The 17,117-nt window shown below is 39.7% G+C and overlaps 1 protein-coding gene across 1 annotated transcript in view; it reads right to left on the bottom strand.

Moving 5' to 3' along the window:
* Positions 1-5,056: 5,056 nt before the first annotated feature.
* The window catches only part of XRCC4 (X-ray repair cross complementing 4), a 188,499-nt gene continuing 176,438 nt past the window's right edge, over positions 5,057-17,117 (bottom strand). Inside the window, exon 8 of the mRNA XM_054809592.1 lies at positions 5,057-5,870. Within this exon, the coding sequence (XP_054665567.1) occupies positions 5,762-5,870 (109 nt within the window). The 3' untranslated portion in view covers positions 5,057-5,761. The remainder of the gene's footprint in view (positions 5,871-17,117) is intronic.

Genomic DNA, 17,117 nt, shown 5'->3' with positions numbered 1-17,117 from the left:
TTCATGCTGTGGTGATGACTATTACATGACGAATACTACAGCAATAGTGAGTATATAAACACATAAGTACCTTCATGCCCTTCAGAAAGTACTAGAGTGGATGTATACCTCTGGCCCTAAATTTTCCCATCAGATCTTCCTCTCAGTCTCTCTGAAACAAACGACAGCTCTGTGTGGGAGAGGACCTTCACAAACAGAGGATAATAAGGACAGCAGTTTTCAGCTTAAATATTAAAATGGTTTAATGCATTTGTTTCCTAATTGTGAAGACTATTCCAGCAAAGACCTCCTGGTTTAGGTCTCAGCAGAGGCATAAAGCTAAGACTCAGAAGAAAACCTTTACAGCACCTGGGCTACATATAAGCATTGAAGACAGAGAGACATTTGCAGTAGGATGGGACTGCAGCACTCATTAGTGGTGCTGCCAGGTGAGTGCAGAAATCTTCATAAAATCCCAGCAGACAGAGTGATTGACATTCAGGGCTGCTATTTATATTAAAGCTTTTTGGAAGAAGCAGATAAAATTTATTCTCTACTTACTAAATAACAATGGACTGGGCACAGCGTGAGCAACTTGCTATGGTTGACCCTTCTCTGAGCATTGAACTAGATGATCTTCAGAGTGCTCTTCCACTCTCAGCTGTCCTGTGACTCTGGGATGTTGTGGGTATGATGGTAAAATCTTCTTTGGTTAAATACTTCTGCAATATAGACAAATAGAGCCATAAAAAACCAAAACAGAGCTATCCTTCCTTCCCAAGAAGTAACCTGAAAATAGTACGGTCATCCTTTTTCTCCAGGGCATTAACAAACAACTCACCTTAATGATACTAAGGCTGCTATAACCATTTGACAAGACCTGAGAATTCTGGCAAAACCCCCCCCACAAATTCTAGTTATTGTTGTGCCCTCTGACCAGTGGGACTAGCAGGCAATTCAAGATCAGACAATGCCAGGCATCTCCGGCAATCTTGTTTCCCAAACAGAATGAATTGAACAGGGTCAAGCGTCTCTGCTCAGTCCTCATCCCCTTTTCCAGTGAATATTTAGGCCCAAAGTGCTCTCACTTTCTCTCTTGCCCTCTGTCACATGCTCGCTCTCTTTCTCAGCTGCACTCCCACAGCTTTTCCCAGACATACCCTTGTTTTCTCAGTACTTTACTGTTTTTTCCCTCTCCATACGGGCATACAAATCTCCATGACACAACACCCATCAGAAACTTCTAATCCCACATGTCTTACTCATGCGTCATTTAAAGGTGGTGGCTGCTTTTACTTCAAAAAAGAAACCGCTATTTTTTCATAAGGCATCCCAGATACACATCATCAACAGGTTTCATTGGGGTTCCTACTTTTTGAGTCTACGCCACTGATGAAAACGCAGAATGAGATTGGTCCCAAGACTCATCCCTAAGGACCTCCAGAAGTAATCTTCCTTCAGCCTGATATCTTCCCTTTCAGTAGTGTCGGTTTTAAAAATATACAGTTTCACTTTCCTAACACTAGTAAATTAGTACTGATAGATTTTATGAATGAAATAGATTTTGGAGTGTAATTTTAATAGCAGGGAAATCATTTAATGGCCAGAGAAGGATGAAAATTCAGATGTTGACCAACATTATATGGAAAGAAATGAGACAGAGGATGACAGGTCACCAAAAGGAAGTTTAGGAAAAAGATTTTATGAGCCCTTGGACTTTGTGAAGGGAATAAGAATAAAATTAGACCAGAAAAATATTTAGCAGAAAAGTGGTATTAACCCTGATAAGAGGATTGATGCAGTATTGGAGACAAGAGGGAACAGAAGAGGGTTTCCAGAAGATGGAAACCTTCTCCTAGCTGCTCCTCTTTCAGTAGGACAAACAGCTCCTGCTGCATTTTTCTAAATTAGTATTGCTCAGAAGATGTTCAAATATATTACCTTCAGTCTCTAAGCAGTCTGGACATGCTTTTATTGCCTTGTTTTCCTACCATTCTTACTTCACTGTTTCCACATTTTATTTTTCCCACAAAGCAGATGGCAAGCCAGAAAAAAAGCAGTTTTACCTTAAACATTTAGCAACATCCGAATTCCTATGTGTAAAGGCTTTTTCTTTCCTCATGTACCTCCAGGCTGCTAGATCAAGCTGCAGAATTTGTCAAAGAGCTAGACTATACTAAACTTTTCCACAGAATCATGTTTATCATTTATATGTTACAGGTACAAAGCAAGGAAGAACAATATATCTAATACACATGTATATACCCATAAGTGTCTACTTTTGGGAATAATAGTGAGAAGGTAGTTAAAATAGTGATATATATTGCCAAAGCATTACCTCAAAATCAAAATAATATTTTCATCCCAAAGGCAATACTTTATGCAGCACTTCCTCAAGAGAAGCTGGTGGGGTTTTTTTGGTTCAGAACAATTTTTTTTGCTCTTGAAAAAAATACTGTAAATCTTTTTCAGCTAAAGGATTTTCTGGATAAACCCAGACCTCAAATGACAAATTGCCATGCATAAAAACATACATTCTGTTTAAGTAGTTACATTAAAAGTATAAAACTCTGGATGAATCTAAACTTTTAATGAAAGATAGCATGGTTTTCCTCCTGTAAAACAACTGCATGTTTTATCTTCCCCAAAAGTACAGTTTAAACTGAAGAAAAAATTTACCTGGGAAATCATTTGCAGAGTAATATCAAACAGAAGTATTAATTAAGGATGGCCTTTGAAATTCAATCCGCGTTTCCTAACTTTGGTTAATTTCCCGTCTTGAAAAACCATTTGTGGGCATGTTTCTCTATTTTGTCTTCTGTCACCACTAAAATATTTTGGACAGGGGAGAAGCAATTGACTGACAACTTATGTCAGGTTGTTTCATGTGACAGTTTTATAGGCATGCTTGGAAAACATGGTCTTCCAAAGGTGAGTTAGAAAACTATGCGTACAAAGAAAGTCTAAGTTTAGTAGCTCTACTAAATAGAAGGATGAATGGAGAGAGGCTTAAGTCCAGAACTGTTCAGTGTTTTCATTAATGGGCTGGATGTTAGCAATTGGAGAATGAACTTACTACATTCACCTATCATACCAAATTGAAGAAGAATGAGCATTCAGAATCATCTTGACAAACTGGAGAAATCAGCTAACAAAAATGGGATGCAAGTCAATACGGTTAAATGCCAGTTAGTCAGCTGCACAAACAGAGAAGGAAAAGCAAGTGACTACCCAGTAACTCTGCATGGAAGGTTCCAGGGATTATGGTGGATCACAGCATGAACATAAACTAGGAGATGTTATGCCATTGTGAAACAGGTGAACGTTATATTTCATATATGAATAGGAGCACTGTCTGTTGACTCACAAGGGAACCCTTCGGCTCTGCAAGCTTTGGAAAGCCCCTGCAGCAGGAACTCGCCTGGCACGGAGGGACAGCAAAGATCCCAGCTTTTCTCGGAGGCTTAACCAAGCAGCACTGAGTATCATTAATTTAGTGGGCTTAAAAAAAAAAGTTATGAGGCGTTATTACTGAGTTCCCTTCCCAAACATCACAGGTTAGTTTGAAACAGATTTTACTTGGCTTGGTCAGTGAAGGCCATCGAGTCTATTTCAATGCATTGAGATGACTGAGTTTGAGGATAAAGTGGATTTCACCACTTCTTGTGGACAAATATGCATCACAAAGAAGTTTCACTGATTTTCTGCAGCTTTGCAATACTACCTCTGCTCTCACAGGTAATTTGTGCTCATTTTGGTGGGTCTTTCCTCTTCAAACTCAACTGCAAAATGGAACCTTACTGGCAGAACAGCTATAGTTTCTCACATAAATCTCCAGAAAGGAGCATTTTGCTAACATTCTCACATGGTTGTGGAGGCTGACACATTGTAAGAAGGCTTCAAGGGGAGAGGAGGTGTCCCTGTGTATACAAACAGTGTCAGCTGACCGGAAACTGGCTCCATACCATGGCTACCCTAACTAGACAACACACCTGTGCTCACACAGTCTAAGGTATGTATCCACCATCACGTAATTTTCTGCTCAACTCCAGGCTTGATTCTATAAACCTCAAAAAAAAAAAGAAAAGAATAAACATTTTGACAGACTTTATTCCATCCGCCAAATGTGTGTAACATTTCCTATTTATATAGCAACATTTTACTATTAGAAACCAAGAGTTTCTTGAAAGCAGAGTTTTGCGGGATGTTCAGCTCCATTTACCTTCATTTTCTGCTGCAGGCACAATTAAACCAAGCTCTTGTATGTTGGCTTAAGTCATGGAACATTTTCACATTAAAACTGAAACTATATACAAGCTTTTGCTGAAAGCATTGTCAGATCAGCGCTGGAAGATTTTAAATCAGGCAATGTCTATTAATGGGTGTATGAATAGGTCTTTTGTGGTCCTGTCATTTCTCAGGCACAAAGCCTTTGTAGCAAGCAAAATATGTTGGCCATTCATGTTTTTACTGTGTGATTTATAACATTGTCCCAAAGCCCTTTGTGAATTTTAAAAGCTGTGACCATGTTTTTCAGAAAGGAATGCTTAAATATAATATTCCCAGATCCTCATGTAGGTTTTTAAATGAGGATCCTGCAAATACTGTCATGGACGCTTTTAGTTAAATATAGGATTGAATTTTGGCAAAATCAGGGCCTAAATAAGTCGCCATTTCAAAAATACCAAGTAGCTTCCAAGGGCCATTGCAAGCCATGGAGCACAGACACAGGACTATGTTGCATGGTCCCGTTGACTTCAATGAGATTACTCACATGTTTAAAACCCTTATTGGATCACATCCTTTCTGAGACAGAAGAACTGTCTCCCTCTGCCTCAAACAAGACTTGATTCAGGCTCTTAAAATCACAAAGCAGAAACTTGATGTGCGTGCTTAGTTCTGTACACTTGCTTTTGACCGCTGAAGGTACATATATGTAGCTAACTTTTTCTTTGCTAAAGCTTTAAATAAATGCATCGGCTCTGGACAGGAAAAGTTCATGCATTAACACACTTTTCTAACTAACTAGTCCCTTTACTCAAAGACTGTCTAAGCAAATAAAAACAAAATTGAGGTATTTTTAGAATGCATTTTATTTTTTTATAAATCACCTTAAGAAAAATGACACAGTATTAAAAATTACAATTTTAAAGGCTATAGTTTTCTACAGAAGGTTAAAAGAGAGTCAATATTTATTTTATAAGCTCCCAAAAGCAAGAATACCTTCTAATGCATAATGCTGCAGAGAGCCTTTAAGTAAAAAGTGAAAGGACATTTTTTCGGATGCCTCACATCAGAAGATATAATTCTAAACTCACAGTTTAGGAAGCTATATCTCAGTTAAAGCTAGACCACATCTTAGCTGAGCTTCTCAAGAAAGGTGCAGTATCTAAGGTAAGTATAGTGTTAGCCTTAATCTTCTTTACCCGTGACTTATTCTCTGCGGACATCTGGAAACCAGTCGATCCTGGATACAATCATCAGCCAGAGACTGTTAGGATGCAAAAATGCTGTGATGGTGCTCTCCTTCCCCGTACACAGATGATAAAAGATCTACACGGAGGCTAAACTGATTTCAAGGCTGTCACAAATCATGCTTAGCAAGCCGAGGGTCTACAACTGCGTAGTGAACAATGGGGACAAGTGCAGTGCAAGAGGATTAGAGCAATACATCATCAAATACCACCTCAGAGTAAAGATTTCAGCTATAACAAAGCCTTTTAGTTTTATAGCGTATCTCTATTAGAAATGCCAGTCTCTCAGTTTCTCAGCCAGCACATAGCTAGATGTCATCAAAGAGGTCCTCCGGCTCACAAGTGTTTTCCAATGTTTCGAGAGACATCACATCCAGGGACTGCTTGCCTGATGTCTTCTGTGAGGCCAGATCAAGTCTGGAAATATAAAACAAAGAGATTTGAAACAAATTTAGATACAAACAATTCCAACATATACACCACCAAGGTAACCATTTAATAGTGTATTTTGAGCTTTTTGTTAAGGTTACATGTAAGAGAAAAGTGCTTTTTGTAAGACCTAATTACTTGCTGAGATGGCAATGGAAAAACAAACTGATGAAATTCAGCTTATAAATGTCAAGGCTTCAGCTATTTTGTTACAGTTTTTAGGACACTGAGAATGACCATTTGTTGTGGTTTTGCCCCAGCCAGCAGCTAAGAACCACGCAGCTGCTTACTCGCTCCCCGCAGCGGGATGGGGCAGAGAATCTGAAGAGTGAAAGTGAGAAAACTCATGGGTTGAGATAAAGACAGTTTAATAGGTAAAGCAAAAGCCGCACACACAAGCAAAGCAAACCACGGAATTCATTCACCACTGCCCATGGGCAGGCAGGTGTTCAGCCATCTCCAGGAAAGCAGGGCTCCATCATGTGTAACGGTGACTTGGGGAGACAAACGCCATCACTCTGAACATCCTCCCCTTCCTTCATCTTTCCTACCAGCTTTATATGCTGAGCATGACGTCACATGGTGTGGAATATCCCTGTGGTCACTGGGGTCAGCTGTCCCGGCTGTGTCCCCTCCCAACTCCTTGTGCACCCCCAGCCCACTCGCTGGTGGGGTGGTGTGAGGAGCAGAAGAGGCCTTGGCTCTGTGTGAGCACTGCTCAGCAGGAACAGAAACATCCCGGTGTTACCGACACTGTGTCCAGCACAGATCCAACACATGGACCCATACTAGCTACTGTGAAGAAAATTAACTCTGTACCAACCAAACCCAGCCCACCATTTCATCCACAATTTCCACATGGAGAGCTGGGGAGGGCAGAACAAAAGCAGAAAACACACAAAGAATCTGCTCTTCCACTACTGCACAGGATGATGCTCTGTTAACTGCTCTTTATTTTTTCCTTGGTGCTAAGCATGTGTCTGTTGTCCATCAGTTTGACATGGAGGCATACGAAGAATCAGACTCAGTTGTCTCAAAGGTCCATGCCCCGAAGGCGTAAGCCTTTCTCCAAAGAGTAGAGCAGAATAAAACAAAAGCAAATTAAGAAAATCCTTCCATAATACATGAATCCAGGTACTCAGGGACTTTCAAATTCCTGGCCTTCCCCTGTACATATGTTATGTTTACATTTGCTACAAACGTATGCAAACAGAAGCACTCACCATTGACTGATACGTGTATGCCAAGGTGTGGGTTTGCCCTCAGAGAGCTGGACACCACAGAGTCCTACCTGAAAACTTCACGCCTGAATCAGACATCCATTACATTGAATAACATGCTACTCTGCATCGATTAGCCCTTTTAGAACTCCTTCGACTATCCTCATCAACGTAGATCATTTAAATGTCTCTTGGCTGTATGAGCTCCTGGCATTTGCTAAAAGCCATGTTCACTGTCCCTCCTCTCTCTCCGAGACACCATTCTGGAAGAGACTGCTCTGCATTTATGCCTGGGAAGGCAAAGAAGGTATCTTGTGTTTCCAAAACCAGTGGCATTTGCAACAGCTTCTGATCCCTGCAGGAATTAATCTTATGTGTATAGGCTGAATCCACATAAAATCTCTGAATCCTGCACAGACAACTTTATTCTACGAGCTTTAAGAGGAGAATTACCAATCGCAGATATGGGTGTTTTTGGTGACAAGCTATTCCAGGTCGATATCACTAGCTGCTTTGCAAATAAGATGTAATCTCTTACTCTTGGCTCAGTATGCTGTAGGGAATCGGTGTAGGAAGCAGGGAGCAGACCTGATGTGCTTGTATTGTAGGATTTTGGACTGGCTGGAGTTTCATAAAGGTTGATGGCTTCATGCCCAGGTATATTCCACTCGTGTAATCCTGACAGAAGGTGAAAAATTCATATATTACCAAGGCCAACACATCAGCCACCAGGATGGGAAGAACGAGACAGAAGTGATGGAAAGTGTTACTCTCAAATACTGCCATATGAAGGCTTAGTGCAACGAGGTATGCAAAAGCAATCTTAATTTTCAGACTAATTCAAGCATTTGCCTTCAACTGCTCCACACTGTAGAACCAATAGAGTCAGAGAAATTCAGCAATTTTTTTTTAATTTTCAGATGTGGTTTCAAAGAGATTCAGAACCAAGTTTTCCAGAACTTCGACCTAGAAATCTCTAGGGAACAAAAGCTTTTATAAAAACACTGCAGTCTTCAAAATTCAATGAGCTTCCTAAGACCCCAGCCACTGTGTGATTCATAGCCTCTCACACTTCAAGTTTGTCAAGCCCTTGGAGGTTCAGAGTTCTCACTACGATGTTTCCTGCCATGGACCTGGGGAATAATTTTCATTTCGAGGTGGAGCCCCCCATGATCCTGGGGAATCAGCAAAAGCCCAGTAAATGCTGAGTCTGGGATGCTGTCACTTCTTAAGAGCTCTTCAGTATTCAGAAGGGTTTCCTCATCACTCTATCCATCACTCCAGTTCTGTAAACCATTTTAAATTCAATGTACTGGCATATTCAGATTATGATAATTACTTTCTCTGGAAGTCTAACTAGCTTTCTCTGTGAACTCTTCCAAAACGCTTTCCTTCAGGTCTGAATAAATTGTGTCCAAGCATTTTTTTTTTCCTTTTGGTACACAGTGACATCCAGACAGATGTGTGTCTCGTCAAAAGTCACTTGGACTAACTGTGAAACAAACCTGCCAGAGTCAGACCCTTAGCCAAAGACCTCTGGTCAGCAGGATCCATGCTGTTCTGATTGCTAGCAATCAACTTATTTGTACCCCGTTTTGTTTTGTTTTTCCATATAGGTAGCATACCCCAACGCAGTGTCATGCTGAAGTTTATTTATTGAAGGTGTGTTGTTCTTTTACCTTTCTAGGTCTACCTAAGGCATTAAGTGTCCAGTGAGATCATATGCAAATCACACAGTGTGGGGCCACACACTGATCACTTTAATTAATTCTGAAAGGTCTCATCAGCAAATAAATTAGACTGTGAAGAACTCTGTACTCTCTGAAGAACCTGAACCCCACAGGCTATTTCAGGTACTGGAAGGTTTTTTTAGAGCATATGCTCATATGCCATATAGGAATATAAGACTAAGCATATAAGATTAAAAGACTTCTGAGACCCCACATTTGTTGACTTTGGGGTTTCACCTATTACAGCATTTTCTAATTTTGAAAAGTAAGCCTGACAGTGCTTAAGCTATGTCAACAACTACTTTATCCTCATTGGCTAAAATAATTGTTTTCAACACTACACATGAGATCACATCTAGACGCCACTGTTGAGTTTTAACATTACACAGCTAGATTAAGCTTCTGTGTTTTTGTAACAACATGGTCCTCATTTAATCTCCAAAAGCTGTAATACCACGCCTGTGAATAAACCCAACTACACTTGAAAAGTGGAAGCATTAGGCTCTTTACATGAAGTTCATAAGCAACGTAATTTTGGTTTTAAGACTTGATGATTCCTATTTGCATGGCAATTATTCACTGAATGCCAACAACTTGCTTTGTGCTGTGAAATTATTTTGAAACTTGGATTCTCGCTGAAGCTGTATTACCATATCCTGATGCATAACTGAGTTAATTTCTTTAAATTGCAGTGAGTTGTATAGTCATCTCTTGCCAAAAAGCCTGTAAGTAAGGCATTCTTCTCGAAAGTTTATTCTTCTGTTGGATCACTTTTTGAAGTCTTGCCTTTTGGTAAACTTAAACTCCATTAACACATCTGGAGAACTGCTGACTATAAGAGATCATTTCATATTTCCTGACATTTAGTTCAAGCCCTTCATAAATTGAGACAGAAGACCAGATCCACAGCTGGTGTGAATCACTGGAGCACTAATAATGTCAGTGGAGCTCTGCTGACTTACACCAGCTGAGATTCTGGCCCAAGATTTGGAAGAAAGTGGTTACATTACTTGATATTTCTTTCCACAGCTGAGGAAGAGCCATAAGAAAAAACAGAAGACATGCAACACTTTAGTACTTAACAACATGGCACAGAAACTCAAGGCCATGCAGGGTGATGGCTTTGCATAGCTCGGGAGAAAATGCAACACGTTCCTTTGCAGTAGGACAGATGGACCACTCCCATTAGTTTCTTGTGATGAATTATTCCTGATTTCATACAGACCCCAGAGAAGATCCGCACAACACCGTTCCTGCTGCAATAGATGGCCAGTTCCACGAGATAATGTTTGTGAAGCAGTATGAAGCAGAAAATAACCTCCTTTGTGACTGCTACAAATGACAATTAAAAAGTGTTTTGTAGTGGCAAAAAGATCAAAAAAGTTGTAGCTGTGCTGGAGGAAAAATCAGGTCAGAGGCTGCAACATCAGCACAACTGCTCATCTTGAGGTACTTCTACTGGAAGGGTGAAAGGTTGTCACACTTAGCTATGCTTGTATAGCCAGCCCAGCATGCTGTGGTTATGATTTTACTCAAGTTTTTGTTCTCAAGCAACTCTCATGGGATCTGAAAAGAGAAATACCCTTGTAAATTAACATAGCTATAAAAGTTTCCCAAGAAACTTTAGTAATCTAGGAGGCATACTTGTGTCCTTGGACGATTGCATTATTTTCCTCAATTTTTAGTAATTACAATAGCCAGTTCCATTCAAAAGCTGGCACTTTATTAAGAGAGGACATTTCAGCTCCCCTAGAAGATGTGTAGCAGTGTTTTAGGAAAAGGCTCAATTTCTCAGTGTGTATATCTTTCCTTATCTTCATTTAATGGTTCATTTTCGTCATTAATCTGAAAAAAATGAAGGCTTAATACCATGAGTAGACATTAACAGAGGATATAATCCGATATATACTTCCTTTGGTATCATAAAAATAGATGGCAGCAGCAGCTCATAAACAGAGAATCGGTAGCCATTACAGTATTAACATAGGAACAAAGGTGAGGCACCTCAAACACTAACAAATGCTCGCATTGCGACTGATGGGGCAAAAGCTCAGCAACATTTGTGCTCCAGAGATTGTACTTTTAGTCCACCCTGAAAGAAAAACTTGGATTCTTTGATTTATCAGCAATCTGCTGTCTTGGCTGTATAGACATCATCTTCACACAAAGTCCTCTGAAGAAAGGTACTCATCAGCCATCGTTATTAAGGAAGGATTATGAAAGGAGCTTTGAGTAAAGCTCATGGCTATACATAAAACCTTGGCCTTGAACAACCGATGCCCCGTGGTGTGAGCTCTTGGGAGACATCATATTGGCTGCCTATGGCTACTGGCCAAAAAGAGCAAAGTTCAGCCATGAAAAGAAAAAGAAACGATGTAATGGAGGAGGAGGAAAAGCCTCTTACATGAATAGATGCATCAAGAACACAATGTGCAGACAGACCTCTTTAAAGTCAAATATTATGAATGTAAGTAAACTAAATTGAAACTACATGTGATTAAAGATACAATGATATCCCCTTTTACAGAAATGCTACAGTGACTATAAGGTAAATTATAAAGGCATTTTTCTTTTTAATTCAATTTAAAATGGAAAATGAAATTCAATAATTTGTTTTAGGTTTTGGCAGTATTATGAGTACTCAAATTCCAGATATAGTCTACTCTGGTATTTATTCCTAGAAATAATAAGAAAACAAACCCATGTATTTCTAATTGATCTTGCAAAATGTAAACCCCAGCAAGTCATGAAGAACTTGCTGGATACAATCACCTTCATGATCTGAAATTACAGTTGATGGACTTTTCCCAAAGTTATGTTAGTGAAGAAACTGAAAATTTTTCTGCCAATTTCAATCATCTGAAGAGAGCGGTGGTGTCAGAGATCATCAGAGCACAAGCTGTACCTGGCCCCAACACAAATTCACAGAGTCTAGAGAAAAATACTCAAGAAATAGCTGAAAAGAATGATTTCTAGCTTAAGGGATATTGTCTCCATCCCTCTTGGAGAACCTTCCATGCGTGGCATTCTCCTGCACTCAGTGTATTAAGCAAAAAGTCTAGTCTCAGTTAAGGTCAGCAGGCAGATAATAATATTAATAATAAGCTTGTTCAATTACACAGTTAATGAAAAATATTTTCAATGCAGCAACCACAAATTTAATGTTCAGCCAGAGAATCAATGTTTCTTAATAAGCTTTCACCTCTGGCTGAAAGCCAAGCTGCAACAGCACTTGCATTCATCGCGACCACTGTGCAGTAAGATAAGTCTGGAATTCCCTCAATAAACAAAACTTAAAGCAAAACTTCAAAAAACAGGACAATTGCTAAACTCTTTGTTAAGTTCTTGCAAGCGCCACTCTTTGTTCTCTAGAACTAGAAACTATCAAATGAGGGATAATTTTGATTTATGCTTATACAAGTTTTTTTCTTTATATATCCCTGGAATCCTTCAGAAGGACAAAGTGAACTGGGAATCCCTTAAACATCACAGAAATTGATATAGTGATTGCAGCAAGAACAAACTTGCGAACAAATCTGCTACGCTGAGAAGACACTCATATATCTCTTACTGATATAACTTTTAATATTGATATAACTTTCAATGACTGGTCTAGATCAGTTCTCAACATTATTAATCATCCACTCTACTTATTTAGTACTACAAAACAGATGGTCTGAAGATCCTCAGACAACCATATGTAATGTCTAAAATGGCTGCACAGACAACACGTCATGTAAATGAACAATGCTGACAGTACTTTTTTAGGGACTTGTATCCATTTGGTTGCAAATTCCCAATTAACTTCAGTTGGCAGAGGTGCAGGTCCTCATTTAAAAAGAAATTCTGGTTTAGTAATATAAATATAGTCTCGGATCTTTTCATCTGATTAAATGTACTTGCAGATGCTTACTAACAAAAATCTACTTAAAAATGTAATAATAGATGTCACTTATAAGGAAAAGCCTAAAACATGTTTGTTTTAGACAAGTGGCACACATTTCTGTGGCTCATTTCCACTTAAACTCCTTCTTGCTTAAATAAACTAGACCACATTCACTTTGAGGAACATACTAGCACCACTGCCTTCACTGGGAAAAAAACACAAATCTCTTAATCATAACTACAAGAGTATAGAGTAAAGGAAAACTTAGTTTGTTTAGGAATTTTGTCAAGGTCTTTCATAAATCCAGTACATTGCAAATTTATTGGCAAATGCTAGAAGCCATTTCTCATAGTCGTTAAGCACTATTTATCACATATACATTTATATAACACCAGCGCCGGCTAAATTGTGTCATAACCCTTTTCCAGGCTGTCAAACCCTGGAGCTGCTTTCCCTTCCTAACCCTTTCTTATCCCCTCAGGATGATCATAAACAGTAGCCAGCCATCTAAGCGGGCAAATAAAAATCCCTGAACCAATTTCTTGCGTAGGAAATGTATGTCCTCGTGTTCCTCCATCTGCTGTCCCCGAGGACAGAAGGGGTCAAGGTAGCTGTTGCGGTGGAGTGTGGAGGGACAGGTTTTCCATCAGAAAATCTGAAGCCTGGAGGTGGCAGCTACAACTGCAAAACCACATTGAGTCAAATCACAAAAATAAGAGCATTTAACTGGAGGAAAATCCAGCAATCCTAAAACCTAGATTGTGCTTCAGATGTTCCACATCTTTTTCACTCCTTTCCAATACTGAGGCTCTGAGTGGCTGTTTAAATCCTAATGACTTCACCAGGAGCTAAGCACTTGCTTAAAGTTAAGCACATGCTTACAAAGCCTCCTTAACCATGGCCTCACCTTGCAGCTCTCTGGGGTAGCCTTGACTGCTACAGAATAAAACACAAACTTCACAAATTAATAAAATTTAAAATATACTTGAGGAAAAACAGATTAGTCCAGCATTCATACGATTAAAAGTTCCCTCTTAATAGTAGACTAGACTCTGATACCTTTACTACATTACTAGGTATAGCTAAAAACATCCTCTTCTCAGAAGGATGTAGGAGAATCCACAGACATAATCTTAAAAATTATCTTTTAAAAACTCCTATGACTGAATTAAGCAAATTCTTTCTCCCCGCTGAACAATTTGTACACATATACCTGGGCACCAGCAGAAACCTATTACTGCCCAGATTACCTATTACCCACAGATCTCCTCAGCAGGTTTTGGATCGTTCACTTTAATCGGCTTATTGCAGAAAACCACTTTGGATCAGTACAGTATATGGATATGATTTATGTATGTATTTTCTAACGACAAAATGCACTTAGAGCAGCAGTGAGTTCTTAATAAATCTCGGAGCAGTGAATTGAATAAACTGGGAGCAGGTTTCAATTTGCAAGTTAAGGTAGAGCAGATAAAGTATAATGAGCTTTTTTTTCCCTCCTCTAATAAGTATCTAATAGGTCTCTATTGAACATAAAATTGTTTCAGTACTGAAAACTGTGCTTTCCTTTCTGCTGTCTCTTAACTCCCGTTCAACTTTTCCTATGTTCCTCCTGCTGCCTCCCCAGCCACAGATCTGAATTCATTCATACTTTTCTAAAATAAGATCAAACCTTTGATATTTAAGATCAAATACCTGCCTACAGTGACATCTGTGAGAGCTCAAACATGTTCAAACAGCAGTACCAAAAAAAAAAAAAAAAAAGAAAATGGAAAAAAAAAGAAGAGAGGACAGAGCATCCAGCCCTTTGAAAACACAAGGGAAAAAGTATAAATAGGTACAGTTGGCTGAGACAGAACAGAGCTGCACACTGCAACAGCAGTGTTTTCTGGCTAAAATTGAAGTTTTTCTCCTCTGCATTTTCATCATACCTTACCCATCCTTGAGGCATCTCCTCACCCAGGGTAGAGAACAGACATTGACTTTGTCCACCTAATGCCAACCATATTACTTACTTTGGGGTGCATAAAGCAAATGTATATGTATATGTATATGTCTTCAGACCCTGACTCCTGAACTTCTTAACTCACTAATAATACTTCTTTTTTACTTTGAACATGTGGTTAACATGTTTTAACCATCCTCCCTTTAGAAAGCCCATCCATCAAAATGTCTATTCGGCAAAGAAGCCACTTTCAAAATATATCTTCTATTACTATATGAAGCAGGAACCATCTGCAGCTCATGATGCAATAGCTGTAAGGCACCCTGTACAGCAGGCTTCAAAAGTAATTTTTTCTCCTCCAAAACCCCAAGTGGTCTCCATCCATTCGAGCTCTCAGGGTCTGTCTAAGCAGCAATATCTGCAATAAGTACTTTACCAGGAACGTTTAACAATAGACCAAATAGCCAAGTCATTACTTGGGTAAATGCTGCAAAAGAGTCTAGACTGTAAGATTTTTAAGAAAGGTTGTACTACCTCCAAAAACAACAAAACTCCAACTAACCAAAAGGAGGGGACTGGCCCTGTGTGTTTCTTTCACAAAAATTCTTATATAAAGTGGGTTTTTCTTCCTAATAAGCCTCTCTACTTTTTATTTCCGTAAATGGTCAAATTCACAGAAAGATTCTTTAGCCCTTAAATTTCAGACATTTCCTTTCCTGGCAGAACAGTTTGCATACATGTTATATCAGGATCAAGGGACAGACTCAGCTTAGTCATGCACGCGTGGACCTCCCCCAACCTTACGGCAGTGAAGGTCGGAGACTTAACTGGTGCTAAACCAGCAGCAGTCATACCGCAACTGGCCGTGACTGAGCTGGGATTGCTGCAGATCTGTCCCCAAAGGTGGAAGGGAGGGCAGCCCAGAACACCCACCAGTCAAGACCTGTCTCTGCATTAGCGGGCCACCCATCTTGGTTTTGAGAAAGGAACCGAGACGACCAATGGACAGGAGTTACAAGGCATGAATTAACGAGCATGGCAAGCTGAAAGACAGACACAAACCCCGTTATCTAAATGGAAATTTCTGATTACTACCTTTCCATAAGAATAGGTGCAGTTTCAGGGAGCCCATGCACCACATGTCCCTCTACCAGATGTTTCTTCTCAGGCTCTGGGCTTTCAGAGACACTTAGTCAATCAGGAAATTAAAAGCAGGGTCCTGGATAGACTTTAGGCACCTGAGGCTGGATTATCAGGCCCATCAAGACTACTAACCAGACACATAAATGCAACCACGAGAATGTGCAATACTGGTGACATACAGCCAAGCTTCTTTGGACTGCCATGCCCCCGTGTTCACCACCCATACTTGGAGAGATCACCTGATGCTTTACACTCCAAGTCTGCTCAGCATCTGTCTGTCTTGGCACTAGGCATGGACACCTGCAAGTTTTATTTCACGCACAGCATAACTAAAAAACATTCAGTAATTTTGGTCACTGTGACTTGACCTGCATTGTGCTGAAATCAGTGCCTTCCTGCAATGAAGAAACAGGCCATGTCAACCAATCTAAAATAGGTAATGAGAAAGATAATTTACCAGACCTCTGCAGTGTGGGAACAGCTGTCCTTGGGTCAATGCAATGTTGCCCAGAACCCCTTCTCTAACAGCAGCCAAGAGCAGATGCTCTTCAAAGAGTATGAGGTGCTTTTCCAGCGCCCAACCATTTGCAGATCACAGGCTCCCTGAGCCAGGGTTAATTTCTGTGTTCAGTAACATTCAGGACATTTCTCTTTCACAAAATGGCCCTGCTCCCCTGAGCCCATGTAAACTTCTAATATTCCCGAAATCCCAAAGGATCTCCACAGGTAACACATAAGAATAGGAAAAACAGAGCAGAAAACAGAATACAATGAAAAGGGGGAAAACATGACAAAATTTATTAGATCCCAATGTACAGTAATTTTCTTTACAAAGCTGTTTCAGTTACACAGCCTAAGCCAGATTTTATCTTCAGTTGTGATATGTTAGTATAAACCTGAAGTACCTCCACCAAAGTTTTCTTGTGCTGTTCTAGTTCAAACCAGCATTCAAACCACAAACTTTTAATCTGCAGAGAGCCTTGGTAATTGTGCTGGTGCTGCACCACTGACAAATTTAGATAGTTTGACTTTTTGTGAGTTTCAGCACAGTGCTCTAAAGGATTTTTTTATCTTACAAATGCATTAACAGAAAAGGGACCACCATGCAGGTGGGCAATTGGGACTTTATTAGGAGAAGGCGGATGTCAATCAGAGTAGAATAATGGCGTACATGTGAAACAAAAGCTGCCTGTGTGAAACAACCCAGTATGATATACAGATAAGTCACTGAAAATGCAATTACACCTGTGCCTTGGCTTATTGGTAACAGGTCCACTTATTGGAAACCCATCTGGTTTTATCCACACTAAA

Source organism: Grus americana, chromosome Z (assembly GCF_028858705.1).
Source record: "Grus americana isolate bGruAme1 chromosome Z, bGruAme1.mat, whole genome shotgun sequence".
In the NCBI taxonomy this organism is placed as follows: domain Eukaryota; kingdom Metazoa; phylum Chordata; class Aves; order Gruiformes; family Gruidae; genus Grus; species Grus americana.
Note: the sequence above shows the minus strand (reverse complement) of the source record. Positions and strands in the feature narration are given on the sequence as shown.